Source organism: Amblyomma mixtum, chromosome 5 (genome assembly GCF_055824585.1).
Source record: "Amblyomma mixtum isolate Tamu chromosome 5, ASM5582458v1, whole genome shotgun sequence".
Taxonomy (NCBI): domain Eukaryota; kingdom Metazoa; phylum Arthropoda; class Arachnida; order Ixodida; family Ixodidae; genus Amblyomma; species Amblyomma mixtum.
In genome coordinates this window covers 38,073,073-38,089,092 of record NC_143016.1, presented here as the reverse complement: position 1 = coordinate 38,089,092, position 16,020 = coordinate 38,073,073, and the positions used below count along the sequence as shown (strand labels likewise).

General features: G+C 42.7%; 1 protein-coding gene across 8 annotated transcripts in view; it reads right to left on the bottom strand.

Moving 5' to 3' along the window:
- Window positions 1–907: 907 nt before the first annotated feature.
- LOC149341823 (5'-AMP-activated protein kinase subunit gamma-1-like) overlaps window positions 908–16,020 on the bottom strand; it is a 282,152-nt gene continuing 267,039 nt past the window's right edge. For all 8 annotated transcript variants that reach the window (XM_089544044.1, XM_089544046.1, XM_089544051.1 and 5 more), the window contains 11 exons: window positions 13,668–13,749; window positions 12,536–12,594; window positions 12,387–12,432; window positions 12,070–12,121; window positions 10,926–11,052; window positions 8,961–9,041; window positions 8,182–8,304; window positions 7,692–7,763; window positions 5,635–5,709; window positions 3,560–3,653; window positions 908–2,202 (listed from right to left, as the gene is read on the bottom strand). In XM_089544044.1, the coding sequence (XP_089400170.1) occupies window positions 2,039–2,202; window positions 3,560–3,653; window positions 5,635–5,709; window positions 7,692–7,763; window positions 8,182–8,304; window positions 8,961–9,041; window positions 10,926–11,052; window positions 12,070–12,121; window positions 12,387–12,432; window positions 12,536–12,594; window positions 13,668–13,749 (975 nt within the window). In that variant the 3' untranslated portion in view covers window positions 908–2,038. The remainder of the gene's footprint in view (window positions 2,203–3,559; window positions 3,654–5,634; window positions 5,710–7,691; window positions 7,764–8,181; window positions 8,305–8,960; window positions 9,042–10,925; window positions 11,053–12,069; window positions 12,122–12,386; window positions 12,433–12,535; window positions 12,595–13,667; window positions 13,750–16,020) is intronic.

The following is a 16,020-nucleotide window of genomic DNA, read 5'->3' as shown; positions in this document are numbered from 1 at the left end:
AGTGCCGTCGCTCTTTCTGCCTTTTATTCATCGTGGCCTCCGAGACCCTCGAAAATCTCAAGAGGCCAGTCTTACGAGCAGCCGATGCCAGCAACCATAATCAGCAATTAGTACATTTAGCAACAACCTCTGCAGTAACAGTGCATACAACAGTGCTTGAAACAGCCTTTCATAGAAACATTGGGAAACACCGGACCCACGAGCATGCTCGTGAAATACTGTGATCATGGTGGTGCAGGTTTGTCAAACACCACAGCGCGGCGTTATGCTTGCCGGTTTCAATACGCATACGCTGTAAAGCTTCAGCCAGAGTAACTTTCGAAAATATCTGCAGATGATTCCCCATCAGGTCTCAGCTCGCCACCTTGTCACCTCACTGATATCCTTTACCTCGTGTTTACATTGACAAAAAGTACAGCAAGGCACGTGTAGCTTGTCGGCCGGTAGCTGAGTGATTTCAGCGCGAATAAATGCATTGCAGCCCCTATCATATTCAACATCCTTTATAAAATATGCCCACTCGAGATGCTTCATCTGTTTTTCGTCTTTGCCGGAGCTTCCTATCAGCCACTATACAGCGAAATTCTCTGCATCAACAGCATCGTCTGCCTCTTGATCTGACGGCGGGGCTGGGAGCGTCTGCATGCGCGCGCTGTACGACGGGATTGCACCATGCTCCACAGTGTCGTGCCGCTGTGAAGACTGACAGTGGCACGATGTCGTGCACTCATGTTGTGCTCGTCCCAGCCGAACGTGCGACACTGCACGAGTGTGCAGAAATTTCCACGAGTGCTGTCAGCCGAAGACACCATAATTGTTTATTACTAACGTCTCTTACCGATGGTTGCATCATCTGCCAGTTGGTGCAACTATAAAAAAAGTAGTTGTAAAAGGAACCAGGCACACATTTATGAAAAACAAGCTTCTTTATGGATCAGAAAAAGAGCTCTTGACATGTATGGTCTTTCAACTATATACACTCGGAGGAGAGATTCATACAGCAACTCTCCTTTCAGTTTTGGCTTCTTGGTTTGTAAACCATATTCATGGCGGGCATTTCTAGATAAAGCATGTTGGCAGGTACAGATTCATCCTGTCCATTCTTACAGCAATATGGCATTGACAAACCTAACATCGAAACATTTTATTTATTTTTTTTTTCAAACGGCACAGTAAACCCAAGCAATAGAGCTGGGAGTTGAGTGAAAAAAAACAAGAAAACAGCAGAACACGACAGGCATGGCTCTGGCAACGCAGACACCTTGTACATGCTATGTACACAGCTCCAAGAGCAAGAAAAGGTACCTCAGAGGCACGGATCTGCTGCACAATGCCAAATTCATCTGAAGATGAACATAATCCACTTAGTAACATGAATTGTGTGATAATCCACTTAGTAACATGAATTGTGTGATCGAACAACAAATCGGCAATGAATGCACACGGCCTAACAATCTAGGAAGCGTTTGAACTGTATTCTGATCTAAATGACCACCTCTGCAGGTTCCCTGTGTCTCTGTACGTGCTTTCTCGGCTTCCACCAGGTTCGACGCATGTAGTATGTATGTGTGTGTAAGTGTGTGGCTGTGCTCTTAGCAATTGCTGCTGTCGGGCAACTCTCAAAGTTCCTGCAGCCTACCACTCATCAAGGGCAGACTTTCAGCTCACAGTCAGGTGGAAAACATTCTTCTAGCAATGATGCACTGCTCTTTGAGGAAGTTCCTTTGCAGATTGTTGGTTTCACAGCTGCCATACATTCGCAAGACAGCCTTTACCAAAGTGACAGGAAATGACAACACAGTGCCCAGCACCTCTTCACGGCAAGCTATGTGTAGCTCTGGCTGCCGGTAGACGTCTTCCAAGAGGTTTTGACTTGGCAATGAGCTCTTTTGCGCTAACAAGGGATTTGCTTCCAAGTGAGGAAGGTGCTTCTGGGCAAGTCTCCTTGTATGGAAGACAGCAGAATCCGAAAACTGCTGTAGCTGTCGCCTTGGTAAGACGAGGCAATGTGCTTCCGTGTCTGCACTTGATTTGGCCCTCACGGTTCCTCGGGTGGCTGGCTTTCCGATGCGCTCTGTTCAGCTTGGCTCTTGTCAGCTGCTCCACCGCCATCATCATCATGAGACTCCTCCGATTCATTCTCTTCGTGCACAGGGAGCGAGGTAGCCTCAGAGGCTCGGTTCCTGTCAGGCCGCTCCATGCCTACAGAGAAGAGAATAAAATGAATACAGCAGTTCACCAGAATGACTCATCTTTTGCCCAGCAAACAAGAAAAAGGAAAGAACGTACACCCGAGCAACCTAGTCCACACCATGAAATGTGGCCACCAGGTAAGTAAAAATAAACGGTTGATTTCCTTTCTCTCATCCCTCGTTCAACTGGTTGCTTCTATCCACAGGGTGTGAGCCAATTAAGTACACTGTACTTCTACACTGTAGCTACTTAATGCGGTTGCCACATCGGAAAGTGTCCCATGTTTTCAATTACTAACTCGTGCATCTGAAAGAACACATGGTTACTCTTCGTAAATAAACTACTAATTGTGTTTTTAAATGATGCTGTCACAGCAGTATTGGTTTAGTTGGACTCCTGCAATAGAATAAAAAAATATACATATTTTTTCAAGGAACCAGATTCTCAAAAAGCAATCTGAATGACACATGAATGTAAAAGCACAGCTCACATATATTCTTCAATTAACCATTTATAAACGTAAAAAAAATATAGCACATTACAGTAAAAGCTCATCAATCAACCACTGTTATTTCAGAAATCTGGATAATTCGAATTGCCAGCTCTGTCCCAGCTAATGCTTGTGTAAGTCTATGGCGTCGTACACTCGTTAATTCGGATGTTACAAGTATCGCACCGGTTAATTTCAACCGGCTCCCGGAGGAAGGCCGCGTCCAGGAATAACCGGAAAGGCAAGGGACTGTCAAAATAGTCCCACTCAAAACCCCATTTTATGCAGCAGAGTCGCTCACAGACCATGCACCTCTGACAATGACAGCCCCGTTTTCGAGAACAGTCATACCGCTTAGTTTTGGCAGGGGGAGGAAAGCACAAGCCACTTCCATCCCGGCTAATTGGAAAACCTCCGCTGAAGCCACAACCCTGTATATACCATCCGTTGTGAACGTAGAGTCTGTGGTAAAGTACAATATCCATGGAGTTCTTTTCTTCCTCTATGACAATATCAATATCTAACCACAAGAAGATTCTGAAAGGAGAAACGGTCTCTCTCTCTCTATCTTGAATTTCTGACCCGCGTGGCCGTTGCAACTGCCATGCATCCTTTACGTGTTTTCTTGTCAGTACCACACGGACATATGCCCCATGAATGGTGTCGCACGGGGTCGCTGTGGTTCACAGCTGCTGCAAAATCTTGTCTTAACCAGAGGACACATGGAACAGTTCATTTTAAGCAGATTTTGAGTCACATAGGAGATCAACCAAATGGTCTCACATTATTCGTCTCATCCGAGAGTACTGTACATTGAAAAATTTCAGACATAACCTTTTGTATGTTTGGTGCTGCCTGTTCAAAGGCACTGCTTACCCAGTGGCTTGAGAACCAAGAAGGAGAGAATGTCTGACAGCGAAATGATGCCAACCACGTGGTCTTCTTCATCCACTACAACCAATCGATGGACCTAGGACAGTGAAGAAATAGTGGTTCAGGCACTGCTCGGAATATAACACAACCTGCCCAACAGTGCATCTATACTCCGTTTCATACATAGCAGGCAACGCTGCAAAGCTAGTGCGCCTATTCGCGCATGCTAAGTCCGCACGCAAAAAGTAGTTTGCCATACAACCAAAGCGAACACAAACATATTTCGTAGCGAGAAATCTTAAGTACCATGACTGGCACCTCCTGGACTTTGTTTTACCTCTTGCCACATTTTCGTCCTGCGACTCGAGATTTCGAGAAGCAAAAAGTACACGTGGCGGTATGATACGCGGTTGGTAGGGCGAATTGCTTCTACTAAATCCGCGCCCAAAATGTAGTTCACTCTCCGTGAAAATTATGGCCAGAGAGCCCGAACACTGAGCGCCTCACAGCTTCGACCGTCATTTTCAATGCTACTACATCGTTTTATACCGCTCTTTGTATTCGTCCAAACAATGACCGGAGTTTTGAGAAAAACGAATGATATGTGGCGGAGCAGTATAGTTTCATGGACACACTACTTCAGCAACCTCCGTAGCGTTGCCTGCTGTGTATGAAACGGAGTATAATGAGCACGAGTAGCTTCTGATGTTCTTACCAGGTCCAGACACAAGCATTAGATGCTGCCGCTAAGCTAAAGCCATGAGGGGACAAGTATTTATAGCCATATGCAAAATTGTATGGTGTGTGAAAGCACAGATATCCCCACAAGACTTTGCAGCGATGAGGTTATAAATACACCACCTTATAACAAGGGCTCAATGGACCTGAAATTTGATGAAGGTAAAAGAATCGTATTTACTCACATAATAGGCGCACATTTTTGTTCTTATTAAGAAAATCTGGCTCAAGTTCGGGGTGTGCCTATTACATGGGATAAAATTTCTGAAAATTTTTCGACTTGCAAAATTGAACATACCGTATAAACGCACATGTGTAAGGGCCGCACCTTGTTTTCTCGAAGGAAATATTAAACAAAAAAATCCGTGTATGGGCCACACCCAAACTTTCGATGACCCATGTGAGAACAGCCTTCGAAATGCACGTGCCGTGGCCTCCGCAATCAGCTCCAGCAGCGAGCAAAAAGAGGGCCCAATTGCAGAGGTCACGCACGCGCACAGGAGCTACCAGGTTCCGCCCACAGATAGGGCCATCAACACTGTCAACTTTCTCCTCTGCCGCGAGCTCCCGCTATCATATCGGCATCACTATCACCAGCCCGAGCTTTTTGTAGCTTTCAAAGGCACAGGAGTTGTAGTAGCGTATTAGTTCACCGTAGTTGTGGCCTTCGTGTGCCGTCGCCGAGTGTTGCAGTTTTAGTAGGATGGGCAAGCACCTTGATAGCTACACGGCTAGGAGTTTGCTCTCAAACATGGCAAGCATGCACCGGGCTGGAAGTTCAGTATGGCCAAGAAGTGCAGCAGTTGCGACTGCGGGATGCCGAAATTTTCGTATCTGACTCCAAGCGCCGAAGTTTTCCTAGGCCTAAGTCGAGAAGGTTTCCGGCTGGAGAGAAAGCTTTCCAAAGAGACGTGTAAAGTGAGCATCCCTGAAAAGTGTGTGCAGAATTCGCATGCGTGGCTGTTCCACGCGATGTCGTCGTACGTGCTGTGGGTCCGTAGCAGCTGCAACGGCAGCAACACTAGTGAGGACTAGTAGCAGTTCAGCAAAAACTTTGTTAAATTAACCTTGGGTTGTGGAATGCGCGCGTGTTTGTGTGTCCCCAGCTGAGATGGGACGGGAGGGCGTCAATACAGTAAATACTGTATTGATCACAGTGTGAAGTTCGGGGTGCGCCTCTTATGCGAGTGCGCCCATTGTGCGAGTAAATACGGTATAAATAAAACACCAATTCCAAATGCTTCCACAGTCGCATAGAACAATATTAATTAATGAGATCAGCACACGTGCTGCTGGCACTTCTAGAACTGAAAAAAAAAGGGGGGGGGGGGGGGAAGTACCTCAGCTTTGACAATCCTCTCCATGACAGCCATCAAAGTGTCATCCAAAGTGCACTTCAGCACGCCTTCGAAATACTGCAGAGAAAAAAGCATATACCGAGATGGTCAGTTTCCTGTCAGTGTCAGGCACTCTCGCGTCACATTAGATTTGCACCACCTTTTTAGTAAAGGAGCATTCCATAAGCGCCTCTTCATTTTACAACGTACAGATAAATGTTGAGATACTTTACAAACACAACTACTATGCCCCATTATCATTCAAGTAACGAACTCTGCTAAAGCATAAGGAGAAACACAGCTTTCAAAATGCAAAAAATGTCCAAAAAGTCTTTTTTTTAATCATTGTATCCACTCATATGCCTTGTTTTCTATGCTGCCCTGAAAGTATTTTGCTCAAATCCACTGGAAAGTGCTCTAAAAAATTGGGAAACATTAGAAAAAAATCAAAGTTTTTGCTCTGCAACTGTTTTATCTATTTTGACCCCATTTGTTTTGTTGATTTCATAGAACTGCAGTTCATGCCTGCGATGACAATCATTGTCTTTGATGGATTGTGAATTTTTAGTATGGCAGCTGGTTTGCAGTTTAAACATGTTTTACTAACTGCCTTCTAAAGAAAATAGAATAGAAAAGTCTGCTGGAAAAAATTTTAAATTGTCATCACACATAGAAGAAAAAAAATGTGCTGAAAAACTTCTTGGAAATAATGCTGAAATCTAGTGCATTTAAATTTGAAAGCATTATTTTAGTTGGCTGCAACTCAAGTCTGAGTAAAGCTGCACCCACACTAAGGACTGCTGAACAGAATTCCTCCACGAAAAAAGTACAATGTTGTTACAGATCTTGTTGTTATCTAAACAAGAAGCTCATGAATTCTGATTCCTCTGGTTTGTTTGACAGAGTCAAACATTAAAAAGCCGATTTTATTCTGTGCTCTAATTGGTCACCGAAGTAATACAGAGCTCCATCGACTGTGGCCAGTGTAACCAAATGCTGTCTTTTTAAGTTGTATCCGAACATAACATGCAAAAATATTTTGATCAAAATAGTACATTAAAAAATAAGAGTCGGTTTTGAAAGCCGCGTCCTCCCCTTAACGGAAACGATGAGGGAAAATTGCACCTGCTAATCAGAGGTAACTAACGGTTGCTTGCATAGCACTAGTTTATGTTATATTGTGCTCAACTCTCCGATATGAAAAGTAAACCAAATTCATTATGTATATATAACTGCACAAATTTTTTAGATATACACAAAACGGGATGGAACATTTCAAAAAATAATACAGCATACCATAATTGAAATTGAAATTTCTACTCAATCATAGGTCAATGCACCCGCCAATCTTCTTTCTTTTATTCACTCAAGCAAGACAAGCAGTCCAGAGCAAAAGGACAACTTCCAACCTAAGTTTCAACAAACTGTCCCTAATGTCACAGTTACGCAGTCAATTTCCATACCTTATTGCTGAACCTAACATTTGAAACTTCTCCGGCGCTATTTTGTACAAGGTTTTCTGTACTAGATGACCTGAAGACATGAAAACATCATGCTTTGCCAACTATAGTACTAGCCACAGAGTTTACAACATTGCACCAACCCAAAAAACTGTGTCACACAATGCGACTGCGCATTTCCACTTCCTGTTCACCATTTATCACAGCAACTACGTGATAATGTTGTTATTGCAACTGTTCCTCAAATTTGCATGATTGGAACATACATATCTTACATATAGAGCACATCCAGTTAGAGCCAAAATAAAGCCATGCACCAATTACCTCATTATTAAGACTGCTTGAATATGGATGTACCGACCATTACAGGGGAACTACTACATAATACACGGTTATGCAGTCAACTTCAGCAAGTTCTGCAATCTTAAGGCTAAAAAAAAAAAAACTGCTCGTACCAGTCTTAAAGAAAGTATGTATTAATGAATGCGACCTGAATTTATACAGAAATAAAATGAGTGGGAGAACTGAAATCTATGAGTAGATAATTTACCATGCAAAATCAACATCCTTCACACAGTGCATTAATGAAGAGTGGCTCACCTGATCTCGATGTTCTAGAGCTTTCTTGATTGTAATGTCAAGGTTGTTGTATGTCTTTTCAGCTGCCAAGTTCTGCAAATATCAGCAATTGGTAATGAACTGAGACGTAGGACCAACGCAAAATAAAACCTAAGCTACATTTAGAACTACAACTTTGATTAACTGATGCGCAGTTACAATTAAGTTTGCAGAAAATGGGGCCATGCAAAACAACACACGGGAAAAACCACATGAACCAATCTTTTTGGCATAAAATGGCACTAAAGATGGTAAACAAGAAGAATCAGACGAGAGAAAGCCAGAGCAAATTCATTTAAAATCAAGAATACTTAAAGAAAAGAAGGATAATACTACAAGAAAACTAAGCATTTCATTGTCAGGAGCTTGAGAAAGAGCATAAGGGAGTAATTATTATCTGCTAATTATTCAAAGAGGTAATCATTCAACAGGAGATCCATTATCAAAAGCCGGAGGCAAGGGCATCACTCACAATGACATCGAACTTGGCGTATATGTCGACCACTTTCCCCTGGTCGTTTACCACTGGCAATGCTGATACTCTCCGTTTGATGAACTGGTTCAGTGCCACAATCAGCGGCGTGCTAGGCTTTGTCTGTTGCATAGCCAGGGACGGGACATAGAAAAAAAAAAGCGAGCACACACTGAGTCACGTCAGGGAGTGCTTTCATAAGCACGCAGTGCTTTAAAATATAGTACTCTGTACTTGGTTACAGCTGGGAAAAACATAAATGAATAAACTCTCAAACATTTCACTAAGAAAAAAACTGAGTTTGGAAAAGAATTTACCTCTGTAAACAAAATTTTAAAAAGCCTGCTTGAGAACAAGGTCGCAACAAAAAACTTAAGTAGCTTGCAAAGCATAGCTAATTTACAACACACAAACTGAAAGTGAAAATAAATTCAATTAAAATCCCACATTTAAATCTTTAAACAGGTCACGTTTTAGGAGCAGATACGACAGAAGGGATCCCCAACATTTTGAGTATCATGAACATCTTCCACGTTCTGTGATTGTGTAACAGTCCCACAGACCTACACCGACAGCCACTGCAGCACCTAATCATTGACAGCTCATTGCAGAGGCTGTAACCAGTCACAAGACGAGAGCAGAGAAATAAAGTGTGGCTAACAAATCAGTTTCTACGGGTGCCTGCAAAATGTAGATGATATTTAAAAGCTCCAAGGCGCCCGACACACTCGGTCAGACAGAGGCCGCTACAAAATGCGACCAAATGGTCTAGGGCTTACCGTGGCGATATTTTCGTAAGTTCCAATCTTCAACACCCGCAAAGTGTGATCCAAGTAACTGGGATGAGGCAGCTCATAGTACTGTGCCAGAAATAACAGACAGTGCAGTTTTTTTAAATACACAACAGCATAAATCAAGCGTTGCAGTAAATTCGACTGCTATAATTCTGCTAGAGTCACAGAGAGCAAAGAGAATTATTATTACATGCCCCAGTCATATATGACATTTGGCAGGAGCAACAAAAAGAAAATGAAGCTTTACCTCAAGCCCGACATATTAACCTGTCCAAAGCTTTTCTAAAGCCTACAAATGCACTCATCACCGAAAACGTTTTTAACTGAGGGCCCAAATAAACTTTTGCTTAATTGCTCCATTTCAATCTCCTCCTTAAACACAAAATAATTTATTCAAATAAAAGTTGCAGCCACTGAAAGGTAGATTTCATGCACTTCCACATGTTCAGGACTGATTACAAGAAATAAATCCTTCCGACTGGGACAGTGATGTAGTTCACAAAGATATGATATAGTAAAGCAGATTTATCTGCTATTTCATCTACTTACATTCTAGCATTCATAATAAATTGATCTATTTTTTAACTACCACTGCAGCATTTTCACAAACCCTTACATAAGCGAATTACAATGCTTGATTTGTGCACATCCTTGACATTGCATTAAAGCATAATAGTCTGGACATAAAGTACACTGTGCTTTCAACACTAGCAACAAAACTGACAAGGGCAGACGTGCTGGCTATTTGGTGGTCCCTGCTATTTTCCCTGTCCCCGTCTTTTGCGCTGTTTCAAGTAACAAAACTGAATTTGTGATGTCTGGTATTTGCAAGTCTCCCTTCAGTACACTTGGAATCCAACTTCATACAAAATTAGAAAACGCTGCCCTAATGCACATGCAGAGCATGGCCTGGGCCGTTAACAGAAAATTTGACACGGAAAAAAAAGTTATAACCGAAGTCAGATTTATATTCAAAAGAAAGTTTGGCAGTAAGTAGAGATGTCATGGCCAGGTCTCTAGCCAGTTATTCATTCTGTTCTGCTCTGCACATGTTTCCAAGCACAAACAACTTGCTCATAGATAGACATGAGCCTGTACACAGACTTGGGAGCAAGATATGTTCAAAAGGAATGTTGCCTCGCTTTGGCTACATGCCAGAAACAGGCCAAAAGCTAATAATGATATGCTAAAACAGAAGTAACTGTTGTGGCAAATTTCTTTCCAGATGTCCAAATACACCAACTGCATGTGCACTACTAGTTCTTTATGTATGCAGCATGCAAGCGCTCTTCTAATGCAGGCTCTGTCACACACTCCTCCAACAAGTGGAGCCTTTCATGCCCCTCTGTTGTAATAAGCGAGTAATGCAGCTGGAAAAACTTTCGAGATGACCTATGCACTCTCTCCTGATGCCAAGTGGGGCGCATTTATAGGCAACTGAACTAGCAGATGGAAAGAAGCGTAAAGGGTAGGGCCAAAGTTCTTAATCTTTTTAGCATTAGGCAACCCCAAAGGCTTTTGAAAAGGTGCTGAGGAACCCTCTGTGCCTTCCTTATCTTTTGTCCATTGCTGCCAAACATGCATGCCAAAAAGAGCATGCTTACGCACTGTCCTTCAAAAAATGCTGAAATTCAGTGAATAATGACTGACTGTAGAGTGGAACTGTCTGCCATAAGCAATTACAGTATGGTTAGTCCCAAAAGGACGACAGTAAAAGAGTGGTTGGTGGAAGGGGGGTTTACTTGGGGGAAACCAAAAAGCACTCAAAAGAGCCGAGAATAAGAATCCCCAAGTTTGTTCTCACGTACACTAACGATTTTTTTTATCAAACATATGACAGTCACTGCGATTATTCAATCAGAAACTTCTCGGCCATGGAGTGGAATCTTCCCCACTTTGCCCCCAAATGTGCACTTGTTGCCAAGCGTGCATTCTCCGAGGACCACTCACGTAGAGAAAGAGGAAGCGCAGGATCCTCTTGTGTGTGAGCACATAGAGCACGTTGCCCGTCTGTGGGTCAATGACCGGCAGCCGGTGCACCTTGTTGTGGATCAGCGTAGTTATGGCATCACACAGGCTGCATCAGAAAGCATGTGGGCACATAATGCCGCCAATAATTCAGTGGCTGTTTCAGATCTACAGACAATATGAAAATAACTTCTTTTTTTGCGCTCCACTGAAAGCAAAAATGGACCGAAGGCTAGTGAGCAAGAAGTGTATGCTTCTCACTCTTGCTCAGAGAGTGATTGTTGGTTCTGTACCGGTAAGGTGTTCCCCTCACACTGCTTGCACTTGCACATTTACATTATTCTGAACTATTACATTAGTTACTTTTGCATTCCAGCAACTGTGACATGGCCTGGTTCCCACTTATAGTACACTGACCCACCTTCAGAGCATGCTGGGATCAAAAACCATGCATGAAAAATAATGCCAATGCAATGTAGCATAACAAATGCTGATTATGCTGCATATGCTACAAATTCAGTCGCAGTAATGTGATTATCAATACATGCCCCCAAATTTACCAAACTACCATAAACAGCTCAACTTGCACTCAAAAACAAAGCTGACTGGGTGTGCATGCTGTATCAACCTTGAATGCCGCAAGTTCTGCAAGGGACAAAACTGCCCATGGTGTTCCCTAACAAAAATGCCATCCCATGACATACAAGCAAAGCAAGTGTGGTCATTTAGCAATAAAGGTTTGGTTTAGTTTATTGGGGTTTAACGTCCCAAAGCGACTGAGGCTATGAGAGATGCTGTAGTGAAGGGCTCCGGAAATTTCGACCCCCTGGGGTTCTTTAACGTGCACTGACATCGCACAGCACACCGGCCTCTAGAATTTCGCCTTCAAGAAATTCAGCCGCCGCGCATTTAGCAATAAAGAACAAAGAAGTAATTGAAATGAGCCTAACATAACCGGAACAAGCCAAATAAATCATCATGCTGGTTCTCAGGGCACTGCGTGGAGGTGGTCTTTCACAGTGTGATAGCATTCCGTAAGTGCATGAGGAATGTGGAATGCAAAAATCACAATTTAGCCATGACATGACATGATATTAATTCAACTGCACATATAGCAGAAACACACCTTGCATCAGGTCCAATGTGCACCAGTGGCCTTGAAGTGTCATTGAGGACTTCTGCACAAAAGGAAAAGAAGCTCTTCAGTGTGCATTAACAACAGAATGAATGTCACCAGAAAAGCGGTAAAAATGCAGAGAAAACATCATAAATGTGCACAATGTGGTAAATAAAGGAACACGCGCACACCAAGCAAATGAAATAACTGCAGTGAAAGAGCCAGCTGCTTATAAAACCACATGTAATTCATGGTGATGACAACAATGTGCCTGATCCCTTGGCACTAAAGAAATTTGAAAACCCAAGTTCCAAAATATGACTTACTACGCCATGTCTTGATTTTCTGTTCCTCCAGTTCATCCATTCGCACCTGAAGTAGACACTACATGTTAGTCCCTGAGGCATTCGCATGGCAAGAGGAAGCCTGAATGCTATGCACTGGAACAAATACAATCAATTTTCCATTAACTCACCAGGGGAGACTTGTAGTAGTTCCTCAGAATGTAAATAAAGTCTGTGATGGTCAGCATCCCTGAAGGCAGGAAGACATAAATGGCATTTTTGTGATAGTAGAAATACACTTTCTATGGTTGTAATATTACGGTTGTAGCCAAATATTTACAATTAATGTAATTGCTGTAGATTACATTTACAAAAAAAAAAATGGGACTAAAATAGTGTAAGCATGTCCCAATCTTCGTAGCACAGTTAGCTGTACAATGCTTCCTTTATTTTTCTACATCTCAAATTAACAGAAACAAATAAAATGCTTGTATGAACAAATTCTGTAAAACAGGGTTATCAACTGGAGACAAACACAGACCAAAGTACATCAATCCTGCTATGCTGAAATTCTCTTGAAAGGCCTCTTATGCAGCTAAACAATATAAAAAAAATAATTGATACATTCTAAAGGCCCATGTACTATGCGATGTCAGTGGATGTTTAAGAAGTCCAGGTGGCTGAAATTTCCGGAGCCCTTCACTACAGCGCCCCTCATAGATTGATTCGCTTTGGGACATTAAACTCCCATAAAACCTATAAAACATTTATCAAATACTCAACTCTCCAAACATACTTACTCTGAATTTAGCTCTTAGTGAAGACATGCTGTACCATTAAGTACCTCAAATACAGCACTGCAGAACCTCCTAGGGAGCACACATTAACAGATCCTTGAGAGGAATTCATCTTAGACAAGCAGACCGCAATCATGGAAGGCCTACACATGGCCAGATCACGTAATGTCCAGCAAGAAAATGCTTAGCCACTGAAGCTAATACAGACATGGGCAAAACTTGACCATTACAAGCAGCATTCTGAATGGTGATATAGGGCAAAACTTCAATATTTCAAACGTACCCACATCCTCAAACCCGGACACTATTAGCTATGCAGTGCGGTATGCATGAAACTACTCTAACACCTATGTGTCTCCAACTAAACTTACCCCCGACTAGCATACAATGAAGCACATACCTGGTGTGTAAACAACAGCCACAAATGAAAGTGAATTACTGTGAGTGGCATAGCCAAGTTCTTTCTCAAAGCAGCTGTGTATTCACGGCTTTCATTTGACATTAGATATTCGAGTAAGGGACATACCAATAAACTCCTGCTTGGCGCTGTCCCAGAGAGGAGCTGCTCTCACACCATTGCTCACAAGGGCAAAGAAGGCCTTCTTAACCTGTAAACAAGAGGCACACCTTTGTAGTATGCACATGTAATGAAGCTGTATGATGTTCCGACTTTCATCAATACAAAGAATGATCCCGGCGGAATACACTGACCAACTATAAAGCATTGGAAACGACTGTGGCAGTCAACTGAAATGCAAACCACTGTTAGAATAGCTGCAAATAGAGAAACAGAGTAACACACACATTCTAGTGAGAAGCACCCAGCAAAGCAATTCCATTATCTGTTGCATAGTTCCTGAGACCGCACACAGAGCGAGAATTGCTGCAATCTTGAAGGACCACTATGAAAAGGATTGCTTTCACATTAACATTTTTGAAGCAGAGTTTAAGGCATTGTGGTATCACCACAACTGGGTACAAACTGCAGCTGTAAAGAGTGGCCACAGTGTTATCATATCACTTAACCATAGAAACAAGTGCAGATGGAAGTGATGGGAATGGCCAAGAGCATTTTGGAACAGGCTATGTTGCAGGTGAAAATTCAATTTGGAGCACCCTCCTCATGTTTTGTATCAAATCCCGTATAGTGAGAATGCCACAATTTAAAAATGACATGCTGCACGAAGATTTGAGCAGTGCAAATTGCAGGGAGTTGTCTCCGCCAGCACTGAGTATTTCTTTTTAAATGTGCCCCATTTCATATATTGTGTAACAAATTAAAATGTGCGAAATTTCGTAGCGTTGAACTGGCGGGGCACCTTTCCCGCTACAGTTATGATGTATTGTGCCTACAAGAAAGATACGCACGAACTGAGGAGGTGACCCTGCCAGGATACCTTGGACATAGCTGTGCAACTGAGTGTGCGGCCGATTATAAAAATTTAAAAAATCCCCCCAAATTCAAAAATAGGCACATGACTGCACTTCTACATTGCAATGGCAGCACTCCAAAACAAGCTCCAGTTGAATGAACTTGGTTAGAGAAAGCCATAATGAATAAAGAGGCCACCACAGTCACAATGATATCCAGGGATGAGCGTGGTCATGATGCTTTGTTGAAAATATGACACTGCAGCATGAGTGTGACCACACCATGGTCGTTTCACGGCTTATCAGAATTACACCATTGTCATTTCACGGCATAGCAAAGGTCATTGCCTAGGCACTGCACAGCTTCACAGGAGGCTATGACAAGTTTCTTCAGTCCAACATGGGCGCACCTCTTGCGACAAAGCGTTTTATTGCACATGTGCGGTCCTCATCTCAAGGAGAACCGCCATCTTTCTCCGCCGCTGTGTTCAGCTTTGTTGTGCGCTTCCCACGTGCTCTACTGCTTCCATTTCAAGTGCTGGGCACAAAAAGACTCGCACTATAACATAAGCTCCTGTGGTGGAAGACATCCAATAATGACAAAAAAACTCGATGTCACGCATGCACAATGTGGTCACTGTATGCCAACTCACGAAGAATGTCACCCCACCATTGGAAGTGGTTCCAATCAGCTACAACTCCTATTTATAAGAACCAGCTCTCTAAGCTGAAGTTTCAAACTAATGCACTCTACTGTACAAACAAAGAGGAAGCTCAAATGTTGATGGTGCTGTTCTCAGCTAGCGAGAACAAATGAGGTCGATGGAATTGAGTTTTGTTGGCTAGAGCGCATCCAAAATCTTTCTTTGGTCTTACATTGACCTTATGGGACACGTGACGGTGCTGTACAAAAGCCCTGTAAATCTAGTAGGGCCCAAATTTAGCCATTTTTGAGCCTCTGAAAAGCAATTTTTTCTTTGCATGTGCATTCGCCAGGAAATGGGACATGGTTGGACTCTGTTGGTCATCTTTGTCATCACATTTCAGGAGAAGGAACCAGAGTCATGCCTTCGCACATTAGCTGCTAGCAGCTGTACACATTGAGCAGCTGGTGGCAGCTCTTGGTTGCTGGAGTGGTATTTTGGCACACTCTTGGCGCAATTTCATCAAAACCACTAATTTGTAGTAGCACCTAGTGGTTAAATGTATGGCACAGGTTGGCGCAATCGGCGCAGCATTCCCACCACTGAGATGCAATGACTGCACTTTTATTCACTACTGAATGGACAAAAGGCTTCGACCACTTCAGGCAATTGGTATGCCTCATAGATATCGAAATCAGAATATGCACCCTGCAGGCAAGTTTGGTCACAGCCCACAACAGGCCACAAGCAAACAATACACGCACACCAAATTAAACTATGAGAATGCCCAGTTATAAGTAGCTTAATTAAACATCATATGTCTATACTGCATGTGACAGGGAAAAAAAACCCTTCAGAGTAGAG